This window comes from Phycodurus eques, chromosome 14, assembly GCF_024500275.1.
Source record: "Phycodurus eques isolate BA_2022a chromosome 14, UOR_Pequ_1.1, whole genome shotgun sequence".
NCBI lineage: Eukaryota > Metazoa > Chordata > Actinopteri > Syngnathiformes > Syngnathidae > Phycodurus > Phycodurus eques.
In genome coordinates this window covers 8,519,239-8,543,823 of record NC_084538.1, presented here as the reverse complement: position 1 = coordinate 8,543,823, position 24,585 = coordinate 8,519,239, and the positions used below count along the sequence as shown (strand labels likewise).

The 24,585-nt window shown below is 39.0% G+C and overlaps 4 protein-coding genes across 6 annotated transcripts in view; 2 read left to right on the top strand and 2 right to left on the bottom strand.

The window, feature by feature from the left end:
* fancm (FA complementation group M) overlaps positions 1-1,466 on the bottom strand; it is a 46,198-nt gene extending 44,732 nt beyond the window's left edge. For both annotated transcript variants that reach the window (XR_009769821.1, XM_061696862.1), the window contains exon 1: positions 712-1,466. Coding sequence is in view for 1 of the 2 variants with exons in the window: in XM_061696862.1 (XP_061552846.1) it covers positions 712-1,393 (682 nt within the window). In the remaining variant the exon portion in view is untranslated. The remainder of the gene's footprint in view (positions 1-711) is intronic.
* Positions 1,467-1,687: 221 nt separating this feature from the next.
* On the top strand, positions 1,688-5,653 carry iqcc (IQ motif containing C). 2 transcript variants are annotated; one of them, XM_061696823.1, is made up of 5 exons: positions 1,688-1,752; positions 2,595-2,738; positions 2,814-3,099; positions 4,504-4,604; positions 5,477-5,653. In XM_061696823.1, exons 1-5 carry the CDS (start codon positions 1,711-1,713, stop codon positions 5,510-5,512), a joined length of 609 nt encoding a protein of 202 aa, XP_061552807.1. In that variant the 5' UTR covers positions 1,688-1,710; the 3' UTR covers positions 5,513-5,653. The 2 variants fall into 2 exon arrangements, with proteins under 2 accessions (XP_061552807.1, XP_061552806.1); XM_061696822.1 differs by lacking the exons at positions 4,504-4,604; positions 5,477-5,653 and having other exon boundaries at positions 2,814-4,428.
* A 6,053-nt stretch (positions 5,654-11,706) lies between these two features.
* dcdc2b (doublecortin domain containing 2B) lies at positions 11,707-20,509 on the top strand. The gene is made up of 13 exons (XM_061696821.1): positions 11,707-11,978; positions 13,494-13,545; positions 15,785-15,855; positions 15,929-16,060; positions 16,138-16,272; positions 16,823-16,862; positions 17,711-17,776; positions 17,902-18,102; positions 18,172-18,264; positions 18,787-18,855; positions 19,528-19,608; positions 19,680-19,766; positions 20,260-20,509. Exons 1-13 carry the CDS (start codon positions 11,707-11,709, stop codon positions 20,320-20,322), a joined length of 1,362 nt encoding a protein of 453 aa, XP_061552805.1. The 3' UTR covers positions 20,323-20,509.
* tmem234 (transmembrane protein 234) lies at positions 18,627-24,351 on the bottom strand. The gene is made up of 5 exons (XM_061696825.1): positions 24,109-24,351; positions 23,671-23,822; positions 23,486-23,552; positions 22,723-22,815; positions 18,627-22,604 (listed from the first exon to the last, which is right to left on the bottom strand). Exons 1-5 carry the CDS (start codon positions 24,119-24,121, stop codon positions 22,513-22,515), a joined length of 417 nt encoding a protein of 138 aa, XP_061552809.1. The 5' UTR covers positions 24,122-24,351; the 3' UTR covers positions 18,627-22,512.
* Positions 24,352-24,585: the final 234 nt, after the last annotated feature.

Here is a 24,585-nt window from a genome sequence, read left to right as displayed (position 1 = left end):
AGCTTTGGGCCAATTAAAAGCTCTGATTGGGACGCATCATGTAAATATGTCATCCTTTCATCCATCACTTTACCCGTGAATTACCTGGGTCGCAACATTTCTAAGTACGGATGAATAAAAATTTTAATTTGTCTAGTGGTCCTAAAACCAAACCGACTAAACTGATCAAATACAAATATGTTGTGTGTGTGTGTGTGTGTGTGTGTGTGTGTGTGTGTACACGCGTAATGGCATATAGGGGTAGTTTCAGTATTTATAATTCTCATTTGAATTATGAAGGGGTTCTTGGAAAATGTTCACCATGTAGGTTTGAGAAAGTTTGAGAATCCCTAGTTTAAACCATCAATATGCCTCAAACTATGATCACAACTCATTACCCTTACAAATAAATGGTTTACAGATTTTCTTTTTTTTTTTAATGCACTACATGTACATACACATGCGGTGAAGATTGTCTGTGACTTCCAGTAATAACCCAGGCTAAAGTAAGGTCCTGTCCTCCCTGACATATAAAGCATCTCTCTTCCTTCCTTGACATCAAATCCTATTTAAACAGGGCTTTGGCATCTCAAGGGTTGTTTCATTAAGAGCATAAAAACGTGAATAGGCGTCTTTTTTGTGTGCAAAAAGATGGGAATAGGCACCACAGAAAAAAACTTACATTGATAAATCTGTTAATATGGAGCACAAATGTGGTGGGGATTACTGTACCAGTCAGTTCGGCCATGTGGTCCTGAGGAATGCCCATCACTTTGTAGCAAGCCTCAATTTGCTGGGCCACTAGTGGTTTGGTGGGGGCCATGAACACGATTTTGCCGGATGGATACCAACGATAGAAGTTGTACATGACAACTGCGGCGATGAACGTCTTTCCCAAACCTGTGGGAAGGCACACGAGTGTGTTTTGAAACAAGGCGGTCTTCGATATGTTGAGCTGGTACTCCCTGAGTGGGTAGTTAGTGGGATAAATCCACACTGCCGCAGAGGAGCTGTCAAAACCAGGGAAGTCTGGATAAGGGATCTTCCCAGCTGAAGGAGTGGGAGACATGGGCCTCTCCATATGGAATAAGCTGCCATTGTCATGTTGGAGGTTCTCTTCGGCTTCCGTGACAGCGACCACCATGAGGTCGTCATCTTCATCTTCATCTTCATAAGCAGCAGGTTTAGGAGTTTGTGTTGTGTGAACTCTCTCTGTAGGAGCGTCTGTTGGCTTTAAAGAGCCGAGCTCAGGCCACATTGGATTTGGAGCAGGTCTCTGAACTGTGGCGGTTTGGCTCGCTTTGCGCCGTCCAGCGGTTTTTTCCCCTTCTTTTTGAGACCGAACAACGTTGTTTGGAGGCGCGGACGCACCCCACGTCTGAAACAACGTCCTCTGGTTAGAAGAAGCGCTCATTTTCTTGAGTTACGTCGTAAATAAAACTTTTGGATGAGTAGGGGAGAAAGCCATGGCTAACCTAAGATGACTCGTTTCCGGTTAACGTTTTGCAAAATAAAAGTGTACCTACGCTCAAGCAAGTGTCGTTGTATCTTTTAGACATTGTTTCTGCTCATAAGGTTTATTAAAAAAATTCTAACCAAAGATAAAAACAAACCTAACCCCCAAAGGGCGTAAACATATGGTTACAATTTAAATAACACTTTTAATGTTACAACCTGACACCGGAAGTAAACGCAAAGCTCCCGCTTCTCTCTGGCAATGTAACCATAGTGATGGACAGGCGTGACTGGGACAAGACGCTCACCCTTTTACAGGTAATAACCTCATTGCTAATTTATCTGATCGCGCACTGTGAGGCGGTAAAGCTTATTTATGGCCGCGGCGATTGTGGTACTACTTTTGGGCTAAGTTATGCAGTGCGGCTGTGGAAAACTGAGAACGATGCTAGCTGTTCTTAGCATTGGCTTAGCATCGTGTGTGCAGTTTGAGTGGATTTAGTGGTTAGTTGTGCTATAGATGTATGTGATGATTATGTAAAATAATGGGGCGATTACTAGGGTTCCCACTCAAGAAGTGGTGAAGCATATTGATATTAATCTGTTTCCTACCTTGTTAAAAAATATATGGCGTTTAAAATGTCAGGGTCTTCAGATATAATTGTTGGTTATATATAATTAAAGGTAATTTGAGCAAATCTGTTATTTCAGAAGCGTCTGTCAAACTGGTAGACCTTCGCATTAATCAGTGCCAAAGGAGTAGTTCTGTTTCAAAAAGGTTTGCTGACTCCTAATGTATTGTACAGTATTTGCGTCTGTTTTATACTGCCTCCAGGTGGCCAAGGCGGGCAGCAACACAATGGCCATTCAATTGATGCAAAGTGTGACGTAAACTGTTTGATTCTTTTGAATTATATTTAATTATTTCATTACTTTATAAATTATAATAGTATAGAGTGATATTTCTTACATTACATTTTTTTGTTTTTTGGGGGGGAGGCTGGAACGGATAAATAGCATTTCTATTAATTTCAATGGGGAAAGATGATTTGAGATACAAGTGATTTCAGTTACAAGCATGGTCACGGAACACATTCGACTTGTATCCCAAGGCACCACTGTATGTCTCAAAGACCTTCAATTGTATTGGTTCTTCGCAGGCGTGGGCACGCGGACGTCTGGTGAGGGCGGAGCTGCGCCGTGCACAAGTGGACTTTGAGGAGGTCGTGAAAGAGATTGATGGCACTTTGGCCCACTTGAGGTGGAGGGACGCCATCATCCCCACCCCCCACTTCACAGACACGGCAAGTCTTTCTACCGGTAATAAAACCTGATTTATCCACCGTCTTGTACCTTTCACATGTCTTCTTTTTCAGCAGGATGGTCCCCTACCCAGGAAGGATCCAGGACCAGATGTCGGCGCCTGCTCACAAAACCCAGCAGTGGGAGATGCAGCTCCATTGTCTGAAGGCAGAGGAGGAAGTGACCGTCTGCATACAATAGAAGCACAAAAAGACGGCTCGGGAGTTAAACAACAAACAAGGGGGTGTTTACAAAGCAGCAGCGTTCTCGAAGCAGGTCAGAACCTGAGCTCTGATGAGATTTTTGGGAGCACCATGGATTCCACCTCCATCTGGACCAGCATGGACAGTCTTCCCCATAAAGGTACATACTTTATTTGCAGAGGTGGCAAAAGTACATACAGTGTGAACTTAATGCTTGGATCAGACTACAAGACATATTTGTTCTCTAACGATGGCACTATGTCAGACTACTGCCATAAAATCCTGCCGTGTCTAGATCAGAACACTGGCTACATTACACGGCATATATTATCACTGTATAACATCTTTCACAATCATTGGGCTAATCTTGTCAAATCAAGCTGTCAGGGGAGGCGGGACTGGAAAACGTGTCAACACTACCAGATATGACCGTTGGATATTACCGTTACCGTGGAGGTAACACCAATCATGGAGGAAGAGGCACTAGTTTTGATTGCGACAGTGTTTTGTGTTGAAGAAAGAACAATAAGAAGGAAAAAAGCGTGTGTGGGGTCTTGCTCCAACTTTTTATTTTTTATTTGTGGTCATGATAATCGTCACACCCGACATCCAAAGTGCAGTTGTGCTGCTGCCATAAGTCCACCAGCTTTTCTTCAATTTCATTCTTCTACTCATCCCTCTTTCTCTTCACCATGGTTCACACAAATAAATGTTGAGAACGGCAACCAAGGGAGGCGAGGCGCCATTGCAAGACGCAATCCTATTGGTCGACGTCATGGTGTGTCACACTACACGGAAGATATTCCAAAAATCAAACATGCTCGGATTTATTTTTGGCATCATAGAGCTTCTCCGATGCCAAATTGTTGATCGTGGATTATGTCACAAGTTTTTTTGTTCCCGAGAAAATGCCAGGCCCGATCTAGGAAATTGTCCGCAGTAGCAAGTTTGATCCAGGTATAAGTTGATGACACAATAGACGTGGTGGAACTGAGGGACTGGCTAATTAATGGAGGTTTGTGTTGTGTTGCCCTGGTAATGGTCGAGGCGTGCTCTTTAGGCAGTCTCGCAATCTTCTCTGTACGACATCCACATCAAGTTCATTTAGATTTTTGTATAGGAAATAGAAAAATAACTCAACCTTTTGAGGTATATCTGACTGCACGATCCCAGAGTTTTTGTCATTGTTTTCAGTTCAGATCAGCAGTAGTCAATTGCTTTTCTGCCACTCAGAAGTATCCTGGCACCTATTGTTTACAAACATGATGAAAAGGACTAGTTATGCATTTATTTGTGTCATCATTGGTGGAGGTTAAAATAAGTAACAAGCCAATTTTGACAAAGTCAGGAGGAGAAAGTGCAGATGTGTTTTCAAATGTAGGGAATAATAGGGAAAAAAATCATAAGAAAAACATACTAGAAACATACATCTATCTGAAAAATCTATTTAAATATAGTAACAAAATATTTATATTTGGTTACATCCCACCACTACTCATTTGCACATTTTATGCTCTTCATCACGTCACTTTGTCTCCTCCATGTCCACTACGGTACTGCTCAGCCCAAGAGGTGCCCCCTGATCCTGAGGCCCTGCGTTGCCATAGAGACGCTCTGACCATGGAGCTGCTGTGGCTGCAGCAGGCCATTGACAGCAGGAAAAAGGTGAGCCGCTGATGTAGTATTTCCCTTCATTTAATCAACGCTGGCACTCCACCACGAGGCCGACGCTCGAGATTTACTACGATGACATTTATGGTGCCTCAGTAAGTCAGCCGCGTTATTTATTTAATGACCCCCAGCGGCTTTTTTTTTTTTCACACCAGGTTCAGTTTGTATTCGCTGTTGTACAATGGAACATGCACATAATGCTTTGCGTGGAAATGGTTGACTTTTGATGTTTATTCATTTTGAAACAAATTTTCCCACAGAAAATGATGTAAATGTAATGCATCAGTGCCAGGGCCAAATTTTCGGTTTTGTAATTGGTCTGAAAATTATATATACAGATACATGTGTCCTGTCTGTTGTGTTCTTTAACATTAGTTTATGTACTGCATAGAGATGCATCCCAATGAAAGACAATATGTTATTTGAGTACAGTGAAGGAACTATTTGCGGGAGATAGCCGTGAAGAGCAAAAATTCGCAATTGACACCCAATAGGGTTTGTAATTGCCTGTAGATGCCATAAGAGAGCAGCAAAGAATTACGTTTGTCTAATTGAAGCTCTCATATCACTTCAAGTAGTTTCCTTGGTGCCAACATCCCACCAAATGGCACCAAAGCAATACTTCACCAAACGGCAAATAGGTGAGATATATATATATTTTTTTAGCAAATAACAAAGGATGGGGTTAAAAAAAAAAACGGCAAATTCATGAATGCGGAACAGCAAATTGTTGGGGTTCACTTTATACAAGCAGTAATTTAAGACATGTAACATCCTCAACTGTCAAGTGTAAAAAAATTGAGAACGACTGCTTTAGATGCTTACTGAGTAGAATTGTTTTCCTGTCTTTTTTATCTGCCCTGTAGTACTTGTCTCTGAAGAACAAACTGAGCTTGGGTTGAAGTGGACCTTGGAGTGCAATTCAATGCACCATCAATGAATTGCTTACACATTTTTTTATACAGGCAAAATGACGTAACTGTATATTTTGTATTATATTGTATTTGTTAATATAAAGCATGAATAAATATATATATATTTTTTCCTACTATTGTATATTTTGTCTAGTGTTGCTGTTGTCACCTATTCCTATATTATTGTGATGGAACACGATCTGGAGGACATAGGCTCGGTGTATCGATAACATGCTCCAATTTCCCGTTTGGTTAACAATGATTGAATTTCACTGCATCACATGTTCACAATTAATTCTACACCTTTTTTTGAAATAGTTTTCAAAATTTTACAATTGATCTTTTTTGTTTATGGTATTTTTTTTTTTTTGCTATCTGCTATTGATGCAAATGAATAGTGCCCAGTGTCATGCAATCCGCAGACTAAAAATAAATCGTATCACATTTGAAATTCATTGAACACAATTTGCGATTTATTTATTTTTATTTTTATTTTTATTTTTTTTTTCAAAATTGAAAGGTTTTTCATGTTGTAATTTTTAATGTAATTCATGTATTTTTCTTGTGCTATTAATAATTATTCTATAAAAATGAAATTCCTTTACATTATTTTCCATCCATTTTCTGAGCTGCTTCTCCTCACTAGGGTCACGGGCGTGCTAGAGCCTATCCCAGCTATCATCGGGCAGGAGGCGGGGTACACCCTGAACTGGTTGCCAGCCAATCGCAGGGCACATACAAACAAACAACCATTCGCACTCACAGTCACACCTACGGGCAATTTAGAGTTGTCAATTAACCTACCATGCATGTTTTTTAGATGTGGGAGGAAACCGGAGTGCCCGGAGAAAACCCACATAGGCACGGGGAGAACATGCAAACTCTCCACAGGCGGGGCCGGGGATTGAACCCCGGTCCTCAGAACTGTGAGGCAGTCGCTCTAACCAGTCGGCTACCTTGCCTACGTTTTTTTAATGAAAATTCTATATATGTGTGTGTGTGTGTGTGTGTGTGTGTATATATATATATATATATATATATATATAGGAGAGCGTATTGGAACGGCAAGGTCAATTATACTGAAGACATTTGGGTTTCAGATCAAAAAATTTATGAGACAAAAGTTCATAATTCCAGCTTTTATTTCAAAGTATTTACATCTAGAAAAGCAAACCCTTTTGAAGCTGAAAGAAATCGATCAGATCAATTGCACAAACATTGGGCATAGACAAGACAACAATTTGGAATGTCCACAAAAAGAAAGAAACTACCGGTGTACTGAGCAACAAACATCGAACAGGTCGGCCAAGTGTATCAACAGCAGTTGATGACAGAAACATTGTGAGAGCTGTGAAGAAACACCAAAAGACAACAGTCAGTGACATGACTGCCAACCTCCACAGGGCAGGGGTGAAGGTATCACAATCCACTGTTCGAAGAAGACTTTGCGAGAAGAATTATACAGGCCATACCACAAGATGCAAACCACTCATCAGCAAAAATAATCAGAGGGCCAGATTGGATTTTCCAAAGAAGCACAGAGATGAGCCACAAAAGTTTTGGAACAAAGTTTTTTGGACAGATGAGACCCAGATTAACCTCTACCAAAGTGATGGAAAGGCCAGAGTATGGAGAAAGAAAGGATCTGCCCATGATCCAAAACACACAAGCTCATCTGTGAAGCATGGTGGAGGTAATGTCATGGCTTGAGCTTGCATGGCTGGTGCTGGAACTGGCTCGCTAATTTTTATTGATGATGTAACTCATGATGGTACCAGCAGAATGAATTCTGAAGTCTACAAAACCATTTTGTCTGGGAATTTTCAGAAAAAATGCCTCCAAACTAATCAGGAGAAGCTTCATCATTCAACAAGACAATGACCCAAAACACACTGCCAACACAACAAAGGACTTCATCAGAGGTAAAAAAAGTGGAAGGTTTTAGACTGGCTAAGTCAATCACCAGACCTTAACCCAATAGAGCATGCATTTTACCTCCTGAAGAGGAGACTGAAGGAAGAAACCTCCAGAAACAAACAAGCACTGTTGCATTCGTCATTTGAGATGACGAATGCAACAGTCTGGTGAAGTCAATGGGTCACAGGCTTGATGCAGTTATTGCAAGGAAGGGTAATGCCACTAAATATTAAAATGTTATTCACTTTAAGTTAATTTAATATCTATTCCAATACTTTTGCTCACTTGAAAAGTGGGTGGCTTCAAATAAAAAGGTGCTCTGTCGTTAGTTGTTTAACAGATCTAGATGTAAATACCGTGAAATAAAAGCTGGAATTCTGACCTTTTGTCTCATATTCATCTTTTGATCTGAAACCCAAATGTCTGCAGTAGACACCAAAAACAAAGGAATTGACCTTGCCATTCCAATACTTTTGGATGGGACTGTGTGTGTGGTGTGTATTTATATATATATATATATATATATATATATATATATATATATATAAATATATATATATATATATATATATATGAAATGAAGCAAGCATTTGGATGCAGAACATTTTTACCACTGTCCCACACACACACACATTTGGCATGTACATTCATAGTTTGAAGATGCTCACCTTCACCACCATTTTCCTTGGATTTAGATTTACACACTGGTAAAACAAAATTATTTAGTATACACAGGTCAAATTTGACACAGAACAGCCTCAGTAGACAGTGTACACAAACTTTGTAGCACGTGTGCAAAAGAATGACATTAAAAGAAAATTCATCGTTGTTTATTCTGGGTCACGTTAGGAAAAGTTATCAAATTTCAGAATGAAAAAAAAGTCATTATTGTGTTATTGCTGTGAAATGTCAAAAAGGGGATCATAAACTCTACGCTACTTGAGGTGACATTTCAGCGATGCAGGTTATTGCAGACAGACAGTTGATAGTAGATGTTTTAATCCAAAAACAAGGGTGCAAAATATAAAAAATACACATTTATTAATGTCAGATAGGTTATTAATGCATTTTGATAAGAACTTTAGCTAATAATTTGATATAGACATTTATTACGAAGATATTCATGGCCCGCGCTTGGGTTATGTAAGGTACGTAAGGTTGTTCTGCTACTACTTCAGTTAGATATCTTCACACTTATTCCATTATTGCTGCAATTAAAGAAAATAGGAGCAAATGTTATCATATTGGGTCACCCGCCTACACGCGGCACCCTCCCATCCACCACCCACTCTGTCCCTTTTGTTGTGGTTGCTGCCAATGGTTTGGCCCACAAAGCCACTCACTGCTTGCTGCGCTGTCATAGCAACCAGGAAATACACACAGCTGTAGTGTGTGTGCGTGTGTGTCAGTAGAAGAAGAATGTGGTGATTGTACCACCAATCATCACCACACCGAGGGGATTCATCTCCATCTTCAATTTGTGGTGTGTATCTGCAAAGTTTGTGTTCAGAAATGCATAGATTTAACGAGAGAATGCCATTTCTTTCAAAGTGCGTGTGAATGCTGAAGAGCTGACAATGAACTGAAAAGCTGTGGAAATATGGGAATCTGGGGAATGTGATAAATAGTCTGTGTGTAGCCTGAATGAGTGAAAGAGTATGAAGTTGGAATGCCTCGAATCGGTAAAGAAATGTGGAAAGTAGTGGTAAATATGTAAAATCTCTCAAATTTCTTTGTAAAAAGTGGAATTTTGGAAATGTGGAAAACAGTTCCTCGCTGAACGCTTTGAATTTGGGATGGGAAAGATGGGGAAATAGTCACTGATGGTGTAGTGGTACACTCGCCTGACTTTGGCAGCGTGGGTTCAGTTCCCACTCAGTGACGGTGTGGGTGTGAGTACGAATGGTTGTCAGTGTATATATGTGCCCTGTGACTGACTGTCGACCAGTTCAGGGTGTAGTCCGCCTTTTGCCCAAAAGCCAGCTCCAGCGCCCTGCGACCCTGACCAGGATAAGCGGTGTTGGAAATGGATGGATGGATGCAAGATGGTGAAATTTTTTTCTGACTCACTTTGTTTTTTTCTTGTTTGGAAAATGTGGAATTGTGGGAAAGCAATGTCCAAGTTGCTCTGAATGAGGTCAATATTTTTAAATTGTAATAGTTTGAATTGGTGGAGAAATATGGAAGGAGTAGAACATGAGAAAGTTTTTGGGTGTAGACCTAGAGAATGTAATTTCTGTAGAAGTGTATGAATGCTGAAATGTTTAAGCTCAACCAAAATGTGGAATTAATGTTAAAACATAGAATTGGGATGGTTTGAATCAGTCGATAAATGTGGGTGGAGGATGTAAATATGTGAAATATGTCATAATTTGGGAATTTTATGGTGAAAAGTGGAATTTGGTGTGTGTGGAGAATACTGTAGCTCCAAATATGCCTAACAATTAATTTGGAGTGAGAAAGACTGAGAACTTTTTTTTATTGAAGATCTACTTCACTGGAATGTCTTTTTGTGTGTGGAAAATGTGAAATTGTGGGGAAAGTAGTTATTTTTTGGGAATGGGGAAAGCAATGTCCAAGTCCTAAATAAAGTGAATATTATGAATTGGAATTGGCCGCTGGCCGTTAGGACCCAGTACACCCCCAGGCAGGGCCACAAGGTCGCCGACCTCCAGGACTGTCCATTTTGGAGAAAATTTAAGACTTTTAAGTGCGCCTTATAGTCGTGAAAATATGGTAATATAGCTTCAAAATTTGGGAATTTCTTTTGTCAAAAGTGTGGAATTTAAGAAATGTGCAAAATAGTAAATAAGATGTAATGAATGAGCTGAACATTTTGAATTTGTAATGGTAAAGATGGGAACCATTTTTTTGTTGCATGTCTCATTCACTTGACTGTTTTGTTTTTGTGTGTGGAATTGTGGAAAAACTGGGAATTTCTGGAACATGGAAAGCAATGTCCACCATTTCCTGATTGTATATTAATGAATAATGAATTCCAAGAATAGTGATAAATATTTGAAATCGGGTGTAGAATGACATGTGTGTGAATGTTCTCCAGCATTCACATAATTACAGCAGCTAAAATAAGTATTTAACATGTCACGAAATATACCTCCAAAGGTGCTAGTGACCTGAAAATTTCACCAGATGTTGGACCAACCCAAGTAATCCATACATACAAAGAAAGTAGAACAAATAAGGTCAGAAATTAAATTGCGTGTAAAAATGTGAAATGGCACACAGAAAAAAAATATTGAACACATTAAGAAAGGGAGGTGAAAAAAGGCAATTTCATTGTCACAAGGAAAAGAGTGAGTGCCCTGTATGCACGCTCACCACACAAGACCCCATTGCTGAAAAAAAAAAAAAACAAAAGCGTGTCAAAGCTCATTTAAAGTTTGCTGAACGTAATTTGGACAAGCCAGTTAAATACTGGGAGAATATAGTCTGGTCTGATGAGAGCAAAATTGAACTGTTTGGATGCCATAATGCACACCCAACGATATGGCACTGCACATCACCCTAAAAACACCATAACAACAGTGAAGTTCGGTGGCGTGGTGCTTCTTTTCAGCAAATTAAACTTCACATTACTGAAGGAAGGATGAATGGGCAAATGTACCGAGACATTCTTGACAAAAATCTGATGCCATCTACGAGGATGATGAAAATGAAACGAGGGTGGACATTTCAGCAGGATAATGATCCAAAACATACTGTCAGGGAAACTTTAAATTGGTTTCAAATAAATAAATAATGCTGCTAGAATGGCCCAGCCAGTCACCTGACTTGAATCCAATCGAAACGGAAAGAACTGAAACTCAAGGTCCATAAAAGAAGCCCACGGAACCTTCAAGATTTGAAGACTGCTTGTGTGGAGGAATGGACCAAAATCACAAAAGAGCAATGCATGCGACTCATTTCTCCATACAGGAGGCGTCTTGAAGCTGTCATTTTAAACAATGGCTTTTGTACAAGGTATTAAATAAATACCAGTTGGTGTGTTAAATGCTTTTTTCCTGTGTCATTTCACATTATTACACACAATTTAATTTCTGATCTTATTTGTTCTACTTTCTTTGCATGTGTGGATTACTTGGGTTGTTCCCAACGTCTGGTGAAATGTTCAGGTCAATATCACCTTTGGAAGTATATTTAGTGAGCAAAATGGTGACGTGTTAAATACTTATTTCAGCCGCTGCAAATAATGGGTGTGTTTGTGTGTAGAGGTAATAGTAGAGTTAGTAGTAGAGGGCTCCGAGATGGCCGCGACTACAGCACTACCCCCGGTGAAGAGCGTGGTGGTGTACAGGAACGGTGATCCCTTCTTCAGCGGCCGACGGTTCGTGATCAACCAGCGCCAAGTATCCACCATGGAGGCCTTCCTCAATGAGGTGACCCACAATATCGGGGCCCCGCTGGCCGTTAGGACCCTGTACACCCCCAGGCAGGGCCACAAGGTCGCCGACCTCCAGGACTTGCGGACGGGGGCCCAGTATGTCGCCGCGGGTTTTGAGAAGTTCAAGAAACTGGAGTAAGTTTGCAGTGGTTGAAAGGAACAATGTACTAATACTTAATGACAGTACTTAAGTAGATTTGTAAGGTGTCTCTACTTTATGACTATTTTTCTGACGACTTTTGACTTTGACTCCCCACATTTGACAGATATCTGTATTTTCGACTCCTTACTTTGTCAAGATAGGCTCAATACTCTTTTCAACCTCCGTCAATGACAACACGATGTAAAAAGAGCGTTATACAGTGAGGTAATGTCAACTGCGCTTGAGATCTTGATTGATTAAGAGCTTGGGCACTGATTGAGTAAAATAAAAAATCAGAAAACAAGAATAGAAATAACATGGAGTAACGTTAACCAGGGAGCATTAATGATGACGGCAACAGATTTCGAAGGAGCCTAAAAATCAGTGTTAAAAAAAAATAAAAATCTGTTAAATCTAAAAAAATCACATACACATGAAGAGTATTTTTTTTCAGTTGTTATCATTAGCTAATGTGGCATTTTTGGTGAATTCACAATGTTAGCAAATATATGGGAACATGTTCTTTTGATAGCATTAAGGTCGAGTAAGTGCTAGCTAGTTCTTCAACATGTGACATTTAACCAGAACCTTTCTTCTTCTCAGTACAAGCCCGTATAAGTTAATAAAAGAAGGAAACTATTTTGTTTGTGTAGAAGTTTTTTTTTCCGCTGTGCCAAGTTATCTAAATGAGAATGGATAGGTATTGTACTTTGTATAAATAGTAAAGTATTACATTGGTGCCTTGAGATGTGAGTTACCTGACTTACGAGCAGTTTGGCAGATATAATTAGTGAATGTACCACATAGCCTCCGCTACCTTAATGCTATCATACAGTGGGAAACTCCATAGGAACACTGGCTAACAATTAGCATCTATGTGACGGTGTACCCTTTAAAAAAAATTATATCTGAACACAAATGGTGGAGCAACACACGACCATATAACTATACTCACAGGCATATATTCTTTATCCTCTGCAAAGAATGAATAATTATTCCTGCCGTAGTGAGAAGCCAAGAGGATCTAAGTCTCAAGTACAGTACATCTGTATGTCTGTATTATACTGCCCCCAGAAAGTATGACAAAAACTGTCATTACTGTATGTTTTTACAAAATGTAATATGACAGTGTTATTTTAAAAAACATTAAATTTTATTTAATTTTTTTTGGGTGGGGGGCCTGAAACTGATTCATGGCATTTCCATTCATTTCAATAGGGAAAGATATGTTTGAGTTATGAGTGTGGTCAAGGAGTGATTTAAACTCATATCTCAAGGCACCACTTTTGCAAGTAAATATAGTTAAATTTTTACTTTTGTGCTTAAGTACATTTCAGTGTGTACTTTATTCCTTTTGCTTAATTACAGGAGTTAAATTAGTACTTCTGAAAGTAGAAGTACTGTACTAATTTCACTATTGATGAGTTGATATTTTAAGGGTGTGAGTACTTTTGACACCTCTCCACATTTGTATTGAAGAGGGGTTTGTTTATGCTCTCAAAATACAGTTACGTCAACACGGGGGTGAAAAAGCAGCCAGGAGCACGTGAAGACACTCAGGTAGGCCGTCTCATCTTTCTTATTGAACGTGTTCGCTTTAAGGCCCACTGCTCAGCCCATCACTTATTAGAATAAAATGTTTAATGTTGCACAGTAAAAAAAAGTTAAGGGAATAAAGTCGTATTTTAGGAGAAACATCTCGCAGTATAATGAGAATTGTCACATATATATAAAATGGTATAAAATAGTCATACAATTTTATGAGACTAAAGCTTTGTTACCAGAATAAAGTTGTAATTTTTAGAAACAACATCTCACAATATTATGAGGACAGAGTAATATTAGGAGGATAGAATTGTATATTGTAATTTGTTTTCTTAAAATATACAACTTTGTTATAGAAACGTAAAAATTTTTTTATTATACATTGTGTCGCTTTTCAACATTCATTCAGTTTTCTTTCAATATGGGCATTAGGATTCATGCATTATTCATTGAGAAATTCCAAGAAAATGTCCCCACAAATATTTACAATGTTAAGAACAAATCAGAGTGAAAAACAAGTCTCTTTATACGGAAAGAAGTATAAGTATAAGAAGTTTTGGGAGAATGCTGCTTACTTAGAAACAAGAAAGAAGCTACAGTATAAAGTCCTTGTGGGAGGTAACAACCATGCTGGACAGAAGTCACAGCGGCAGCAATGCACATGCAATCTCGCACACAAGTGCTCACTTTGTATTCTGAGCATCTAGTATGGTGTCTCTTTATTTTCAAGCCAACAGCGCTACTTCTTCTTCAGCCAGCATTAAAAGAGAGTAACTATGTGTGCCTTGGACGTGTGCCCTGTGTGCACCCATGTCCGCTACGTGCATTGCAGATCGCTGGGATGCCTGGTGTTGTGGAGCACGGCAGGAAGCGTAACCTCATGTGAGAGTTAAGCTGACAGGGTTAGTCAGTGTGTTAATCAGTGCATGTCTGGGCAGGCCCGAACAGCTGCTTTGTTTCCATCAGACATTGCAAATGTCACATACATCCTTAAGCTCAATTGGAGCCCATTCAATTTATTTAATGAATGCTTAACATGGTTTTATCCGCTCTATAGCCAATCACTTGTTCTTTAATAATGTGGATGACTAGAGGTAAAACTAGCATAAAAAAGATGTTTGCAGTCCATTTCCTTGTGGTGTGTGCGCCTTGGCCAACAGGGGGCAGTATAATACATAGACATACCTGTACTACTCTTAGATTTTATGATGAAGCACAGGAGACCATCGCAACTAAGCTGCAATAATAATAGTCTCTCTTTTTTTTTTAACAGAGGATAAATAATATATGCATGTGAGTATTGTAGTATGTGCATCATGATTTAATTATTCAATTCAATTAATTATGCTTCTCCTTCTGAGGTGCAGAGCTTGGTCACCAGGGGCCAGGAAAATAAAATTATATAGCCAAACGAAGAAGATTCGCCACTACTCTCAGTCACTCAATTAGCTGCAATAATATTAGTCATTTTTCGCAGAGGTTAAATAATATATACCTGTGAATATTGTGATATTGTCTGTTTACATGTGTTGTTTCACCATTTGTGTTCGAATATCCATATCCATTGTCAAAGGAGTTGTAACACCACAATTATCTATGCTAATCGTTAGCACATCTAAGTTCTGTTCCAATATGTGTTAGCATGAAGCTAGCAGGGGCATTTCTAAGTCAAAGTTGTTTGAAATACACAACTTGTAATTCTCTGCGATTGGCTGGTAACCAGTTCCAGGTGTACTCCGCCTCCTGCCCGATGATAGCTGGGATAGGCTCCAGCACTCCCGTGACCCTTGTGAGGATAAGCGGCTCGGAAAATGGATGGATGGATGAAACTTGTAATTCTCTTTGTTTAATGTGTAGTTTGACAGTAAAATTCAACTTGGAGTAGCATTAAAGAGCTTGAAGCCTCTTTTGTTCACTGTTAAACCCAAGCTTATTGTGAAGTGAGTTGAGTTTGCTGCCACAATACAGCGCTTGTATCTGAAGTCTGCGCTCGCAAGTCAAAGCAAAAAAATCGTTCGAAAGACAGCTCGGATCTCGAAAAACTCCAAAGTCGGGTCCCTCATATCTAGCTCAAGGCACTACTGTACTTGGAGAGTCAAGTATTTTGTGGGGTGGTACTTGTGTGTAAAAGGTTTGAGAACCACTGCACTAGGCTACCATGCTCCCCGGTTTTGATACAAGATACACATTAAATTGTGTCTCAAACTGTTGTGCTTGATCGAAACACATCTTATTAGCGGAATGTCTCCCACAGGCAAAAACAATCCAGAGGCCCAACGTATCAGCCAAATGGAGGAAGTTTGTTCCAGTGCCCTGTATTATACAGTAAGACCCAAAGTCGTCCAATCACATACATTGTTTCAAAGTATTTGTATGACGCCTTTATGTAATATTTTAGCGTTTTCCGCAATGGGGACCTCCTGTGCCCTCCGTTCCGATTCATCATTCCTCGCAGCTTGCAGCGGGACCTGGAGCAGATCCTCAGCCTGGTCACCGAGAAGGTCAGCTTACGGACTGGCGCTGTGCGGAGGTCAGTGAGGGAAAAAAAAACACATTGGCCGAATAGAAATTACTGGACTGGTTGTGACCGCTGTACTTTTATGTCAGGTTGTGTTCTGTAGAGGGGGTCACGGTCACCTCGGCAGGGGAGTTGGAGACCGGACGCTGCTATGTTGCCGTGGGAACTGAGAGGTTCAAAAGGCTTCCCTACGTGGAGCTGCTGGTCTCTAAAGCTACAGAGAGGTACTGTTATGTCAAAGGTGTATCAGTGGCTATTAGGGTTGTAGAGGAGTGGAAATATTCGGTAAATTTCCATGAAAAAGTTAAGATGGGGAATTTTGGAAATAAGTATAAATACAAACTTTTGTTTTGCCATATAAGACATCACTGCAAAATAAATTGCCATTAATCCGTTCAAGCATCCTCCCCCAAAAACAAGCAAAACATTCAACATGCAAATAAAAATGTAGTTTCCCTCAAGCTTCTCAAGCCTAGCGTCTGCATTTTGCAAAAACCTTCCAGGATATGGGCCCTTCATATTCAGCTGCATAAAGGTTGCTTGTTCTCATGAGTAATATGCATAAACATTTTTACAAACTATATTTAAACGTTTGTTCTTTCTTGATTTAGTCCTGTTAACTCTCATAAATTTCCAATAATTGCCATGGACCATTTCAATCTTTGAAAAGTCACAGAATTTTTCAAGCCTACTGCCTTGAATGAATTTCTCCGTTGAGGAAGGATGTTCATTTTTCTACAGCATTCTTCACTTAACACTTGTTTTTATTTACAGATATTACCCGGGAAAGAGACGAACACTGAGGCGAAACCAGGTAAATATCAAATAAAAATATCAGCAGACATCTCTATAGTATTCTCCAAAACAAAACATGAGGGGGTTTTGTTATGAAGTAACTGCGGCAAGCAGCATACCATGGACAGTATTGACTAATACTGTATGTCATGAAAGAACGCAAATGATATGACGCTTACGATCCCACAAATAACACCAGAAACCACATAAATATGCCCCCAAGTGGATTTGAGGAGCATAGGGGTTTTATGGCCGCTTTAATATGCTGCCTTTTGTTATTGCAGATAGTCAAATATTTCAGCAATTTGTTGTGACATAAAAAAAAAAAAAAAAAAAAGACAAAATTACTAGTGTGGAATGCTTGTCTCTTGGCATTCATACCGTGAGGATTTCATTTGCAATAACATACAGTATCTCACAAAAGTCAGTGCACTCCACATTTTGTAAACATTTCCTCATAGTCTTTCATGGATTTCTGACTAAATATAATTGTATGACACTGTATATTTACCATCCCCTCAAAATAACAACACACAGTCATTGACTAAACTGCTGGCAACAAACGTGAGTAGACCTCAAAGTGAAAATGTCCAAATTGAAAGCAATTAGCTATCCCCCCTAGTGTCATTTGATTCGTTGGTGTTACAAGGTCTCAAGTATGAATGGGGAGCGGGTGTGTTGACTTTGGTTTGATCACCCTCACACTCTGTCACACTGCACGGTCACTAGAAGTTGAAAATATACAGTTATACAAGCTGTACACTGAATACTTTACATTGCAACAAAGTGTCATTTCTTCGATGTTGTCCCGTGAAAAGTTATATTTTCCAAAAATGTGAGTTTACTCACTTTTGTTTTCTGTTGTAGAACAGGAAGGAAGGAAGTGGTCTAGAAGACCAATGTAGTGACTCCGCTCTGCTTAACTCTCCAGAGGTAAAATCATATACTGGATATAAATACAATAGGAATGGCAATGGTAACTGTTTCACAGCACTGTTTATATGCTGTAGTTAATATATCATCATGTCCCTTAAAGTCCGACACACTGTTACTCTCAGTCAAACGGGCGGAGGGTGAAGTCGACGGGTCATGAAGCTGCTCCCCCACAGGAGCGGCAGACGACCGGCCTGAACACAGACCCAAGAGCGAACGACACCTCTGTATTCTTCCCCAAGCCCGTCAGGATTTATAAAGCCAGAGGAACTCCGAGACCTCCCCACAGCATCGGACCCGGTCAGGACCCACCATCACACATACTCGCCATCTTTTCTCAGCTGACTCTAATGTATTGTTTGTGTTTTGTTTCAGTCTATCGCAGCTTCTTCAAGCCGGGAGCACGAAGGAGGAGGAGAGAGGAGGTCAGAGGAGCCGAGGAGGTGCAGGAGGACGAGAATACTGCCACAGAACTTCCTGTTGATCAGGTGTGAACAAATTAAACATGCATCTCGAATGAGATGGGTGAGGTTCTTCAGCGATGTGACCTTTATCAGTTACTTTATTAGTTTGCATTGTGTTATTGTTTTTAATGTACTAATATTACACTGGTAGTGTGTAACTTCCGCGAAAGCAGGGTGCACCTATACCAATAATTGGGCAAAATCCTTCCCTTCCGATTAGGTAGCAAAGGCCCGCTTGACAGATGTCTCTAAAAGATTATCCCGAGCAGTTATCCTGTGGTATGGGGTGTGTTATGGGGTATTTTTTCCTACCCGATCTGCTTGGAAAATGTTCAGGGGTCACCGATTTTAAATCTGTTTAATATATACAATCCGTGTGTGGTCAACACAGAGTTCTGTTATTACCTTATTAATTCTCTAATTATTTTTGTAAAGGCAGAATTTTTGACACAGCTCTTTTATTGGAGCACATTAGATTATGTACCTAATAAATTGTCCAGTGAGTCTTTTTTTTTTTAAACTGTAAATGTGTCTTTTATCCTCAAGAGGGTGGCAGAAATAGTGGCGGATGAGGAGCTGAACAACACATATGATGCTCTGCATGGCAGACTGAAGGTACACAAGACACAAACACAAGCATGATATTAAAAAAAATTCTGTATTTACATTAACAGGGCTCCTAAAATTACAGGCAATTACACTTTTTTTTTTAAATATTAAAAGTGAACACCATTCCTTCATTTCATCTCTCAGATAAATTGAGATGATGATCTTATGTTCGTGGAGACGCTGTCGTGATTTGCATCCCAGTAGGCTGACATGGTCGCACCAGTGCATATAGATGTTTATGTTCCGGGAAGGGGAAGCTACACGACTTATTTATACAGGGACTTGTAAGCCTCCACTGTACCTTGACTTGCAACCTCCCCCCCCCCAAAAAAAACAAATAAAAAACATTTCCATATTTAAAACAGTCATTATGACTTGACAGTAGAACATGACAAATATGATCTATGAAAAATAATCTGGTCTCTGGCCCCACTTTGTGGCTCTAATTTGAAGAAACCACTGCGCTTGAAGAAAAACAACCAATCAGAGAGAGAAGGCCTGCCTAATGTTAATGTCAATCATTTATCGCATACTCATCAGCTACAACCACGACCTCGCATTGTGCTGTTATCTTGCTACCCCAGGAAAACACCTTTATGGAGTGTTACTACAACACTAAATGTTATCAGTTTAAAGTTTTACTATTTTCTAAAATGTTCCGATTTTTCCATTTTATAGTTGCCGCTGTCTGAGCAAGATGAAGCAGAAAAGACGGCGATAATACAAAGCACAGAAGAGGAGTTTAACACTGAAAATCTGGTACACACACATCACACAATTTTTAGGACTAACTTGTATTGCGTGTCTAATGTCACTATCTCCATTTAAAGGAACCTGTGCTCAACAAGATGACTTTGAACACTCCCAATTCTCATAGAGAAATTCAGGGAAATACTTTGGACCATCAAGAGGAAAAGGCGAGTGTAACTGTATGTCATACATCAGTGATTCGTAAAAGAATGGTACGCGTACCATTAGGCTTCCTCTAGTGGTACATGAAAGAATTACTGCCTGAGTACAGTTAGTTGTATTTAACTTTTAAGATAAATACATTTGCATTTCATCTTTAAAAGTTTGTTTATAAACATGTATTTAGGTATTTTTTAATTAAACTTTTATGTGCAATAAATTTGATTTATGAAGTAGTTTTTTTGTTTTCCTACATTTAAACAGTGTTCAAACAAGTACATAATGTTACAGTGGATTACAATAATAAATACAGCTATACTCTTTAGGAATAAAACCACTCATTTTTTATGAATATTTAGGTCTCCTATAGTACTAGTGTATTCTAATGTTGGTCATGATGGTGATACTTGGAGAGCTACGTATTTTTGGGTGGTACTTGAACAAAATTTTAAAACCACTGCTATAGATCAGGGCTCAAAAATCCAAATCTATTTTTCACAGAAGGGTCCAAAAGGAGCACAGAACCACCACCAGGGAGAAGGCCTAATCGAAGAACCATCGTAACCACTCTGAGGAGATTTATTTGCTTTCATCAAATTGTGTTAAAGAGCCAAGCAATGTCGTATATTCTTGCTTTCATAAAGGAAATGTACATTAAAAAAGTAGAACAAATGCTTCCGGAAGTGTACATATCTTAGTTTATGCAATGAAATCATTTCCTGAAAGTCTGAATGAAAAAAGGGAATTAAAAGTATTTGATTAAAATTGTATTTTTTGGTGAGATTTATTTGGATGCAGATACACAATATTTCACACAGCAATACACATTTTGATCACTTCATCTGAATATTATTACCATAAGGTATCTAAAAACAGACAAATCCAGAATGTTTTTTTTTTTTCGTTTTTAGACAGTTTTATGAGTCCCAAGATCTAATTCTAGATGTATAAAATTTTGTCATTCTCCATAACAATGAAAGTAAATGAACAAACACAAATAGGCCACGCTATGCACCCCACCCCCACTATTATTTTATGTACAATTGACAGCATTTGTTGTTGTTGCTTTTAACTGCTTGAGTCATGGGAACCATTTAGCCCATCCCAGATTGCAAATGGGAGTTTTACATCATTCTCCATGTCAGAGGCCCTTTAACTGGCGACAGTTGTGTGCTGATTCGTATTTCACTTGAGTTTGAATGTTATTGGTTAATTCTGAGCACAACCACATCCCCAATTGCGAGAGGGTGTGCACACGTGTGCAACCACATTGTCTCAGTTGTTTATTTTTACTTCCTCGCTCGAAAACACAAGATATTTTTCAGCTGAGTTGTACAAGTTACTGGTCACATTAATGGTGGAAAAAGTTTGGAAATGATTCATCTTGGTCTCATTTTTTATGTAACAAAACAACGAGAACAGGAGGTGTGTACTTTTGTATCCAAGTCATCAAAATAATTAAAGTGCATGTGCCTCAAGTTCTTGTTTAGGGTTCTGGTCTTATTTTCATAAAAATTTCAAGCATCAGTGGAGAAAAGAAGGTGCAGGAGAAGGAATATATTTCAGACACTAAGCGGTGTGCTCCCACACTTTCATTTTTACATGTCCTGTAAAGGCCTTTAAGCAGATGACTTTCACGTTGGCGTTTAAGTGCGACAAAGTGAACGTTTCTATAGGAGCTCCATAAATCTGGTCAAGTTGTGGGAGTGAACCCTGCGTGAACCCACCCGCGCTCCCTCACACTTGGCATAATGCTCTCTGGACACGTCTTCACTTGTTTGCTTTGGCTCAGAAATATGGTTCCTGTCGGACACGCCACTCGAATGTAAATGACCTGGATGAACGGGCCGCCGGTGACCTCCTTTTGACCGACATTAGCTCACAGGAAAGTGGAGAATTAAAAGGGCAATTACACTCTTTTTTTTTTTTTTTTTTTTTAAATATTAAAAGTGAACAGCATTCCTTCATTTAATCTCTCAGATAAATTGAGATGATGATCTTATGTTCGTGGAGACGCTGTCATGATTTGCATTACAGTAAACTGATATGGTCGCGCCAGTGCGTATAGATGTTTATGTTCCGGGAAGAGGAATCTACACGACTTATTTATACAGTGGTACCTTGACTTAGAAGTAAGCTGAATTAAGAGTTTTGCATCCCTCCCCCCCTAAAAAAATAATAATAAAAAACATTTCCATATTTAAAACAGTCATTATGACTTGACAGTAGAACATGACAAATATGATCTGTGAAAAATAATCTGGTCTCTGGCCCCACTTTGTGCCCCTAATTTCATATACAAGAAACCACTACGCTTGAAGATAAATAACTAATCAGAGAGCGAAGGCCTGTCTAAAATTAATGTCAATCATTTGTCACATACTCATCAGCTACAACCACAACCTCGCATTGTGCTGTTATCTTGTTACCCCAGGAAAGCACCTTTATGGAGTGTTACTACAACACTAAATGTTATCAGTTTAAAGTTGTATTATTTTCGAGGCCGTGTTGAGTACAATACTGTAGTGTTATTTTTCTTATTAAAAACGGGACCAAAAATATTGTTGGCGTTTTATAATGGGCTGGAACGGATTATTATTTAACAGGATTTCTATTCATTTCAGTGGGGAAAGATGAGTTGAGATATGAGCTACAAGCATGGTCATGGAACGAATTAAACTCCTAAGTCAAGGCACCACAGTATAATAAAGAGCAAATGCTCTTGTGAGTGTGTTCATGAACACTGGAACGTCTTCAGGACTGAGCCTGAGTGCCGGCGTCCTCTATGGAGCTTATGATACACAACGTGATGCCAACCATAGTGAGGAACATTCCAGCAACAGCCTCTGAAAAGAGTTCCCAAAATAAAGAAAAACATTTCAAAAAGCCCGATGATGTTTACTTTTTTTCTTCTTCTTCTTTTGGGAAAGCAAACCTAATACATCAAGATCGGATAGGACTCACGTTTGCCTCCAAAGTGTTCACCCAGCAACTTGCCAGTGAGCACAGTCCACAGGAAGGTGAGAGAGTTGGACACGGGAACAGCCAATGACAGGTCTGAACAACAGCAAAAATTAATAATAGTTAAAGACTCCAAAAAGATCATGAAGGGTTGTTTCAGCCAAAATTAAATAAATAAATAGATTAATAAAATAGGAATTAATTAATTCAAATGAAAAACAATTATAATGGGCATTAATCTCGCAAAATTATGACTTTAACAAAAAAATAAATTGTCCCAAAAAAAATACGACAAAAACGTTATGAAATATATGACTTTTTCCTTGTAAAAGTAGCACATTTATATTGAAAAAATATACACTATATAAAAAAATGACTCTTTGTATCAAAGTATACTACTCTTTTCACTTAAAATGACTATTCCTATAAAATTAAGACTTTGCTCAAATATATACAACTTTTTTCTCAAAAATGTAGTTTTTTTCATGAATTAATGTATCATGAAGATATATCGTTATATTAAAAAACTTTTTCTTGTAACACAATGATTTTGTTATAAAATGACTTCAATCTTAAAAATATACAGTACAACCTTTTTTTTAACCTTGAAAATATACAGCTTTATTCTCATAAAATTATTTAAAACTAGAAAATGCACAACTTCTGTCTAACAAGTGGCCACGTGAGGCGAACTGGAACAGGAACATTTATGTTGATATATTATTGCTCCTCCTAGCTTGATTTGAGTGGACAGTATATGTCTCACCTGCAGTGGAAAGTGTGTAATAGTAAACCAAAGAGCCACTTTGGTTCAGGACAAACGGGATGAGGTACTGCGGATGGAGAAAGAAGGAAGGGCATCAATCATCAATTTTATGTTTGTGTGTGTGAGTATATATATATATAAAGTAATAATAATAATTTGGGGCGGCGGGGGTTGGCTCTATTTACCTTGACATTAAGGAAGAGAAACTTGAGCTCAGCAAGAAACTGAGCCACTTTGCCGGACTTGGACACATGTTCGATACCCTCCGTGCCTCTCTTGAGGAAAGGGTTGGTGCAGCCCCACAACACCGACACCAGCAGGAGACTCAGCACCTCCACTATTGTGAAACACACACGTTAGGTCACTTAAATGGGCATTTTTGTAAACTTTTAACATATTTGTGTTATATTTTGTCACTAAGACGTGAACTGACGAGTTCCGTTGTGGCTGGCTAACTTCTTTAGCATGAGGGCTATGACGCTAGCTATCAGATATTTAGGTTTCAATTAGTTTAACGACTCCAAAAATGATATTCCCTGTTTTATTATCGCGTAAAAAAGTTTCACCCACGTATTTTATAAGCGCTGAGACGATTCGATAGGTAAAATGAGTTAGCTACCTACCCAGAGTCACCATCGTAACCTAACAACCTGCTGACGAGTTGCGTTCAAGACTCCTTGGTAAGTGTTCGCTAAACGTATTTTCATTCAAACGAGTGTTGAACTATGTAAAAATGCTATTCACCACTATTATTTTTTCCCCCAAAAAATGACTTTGAGTAATCTGAAACAGATTAAAGTCTTCAAATCGTCGATTTATTTGGCATATTTAGCCGCTGCACTTTGAGCTTCTTGAATGTTCCCCGAGCGAGGTGGCTCTCTCGGTTCTCAGCGTAGTTGAGCCTCATGTGGTCAACGGGAGGCGCCATAATACCAAATAACTCGAATTTGTCTTTTTTTTTTCTTAAATAATGTCTTTAATTAGGAACACAACACATACAAGTTCAATTGCCAGGGGTGAAATACAAATACAGGAAAATATTCAGAGTGTCATTACAGAAATAAATTATATAGAGCTCATACCTCCAAAGTTTTACGTGC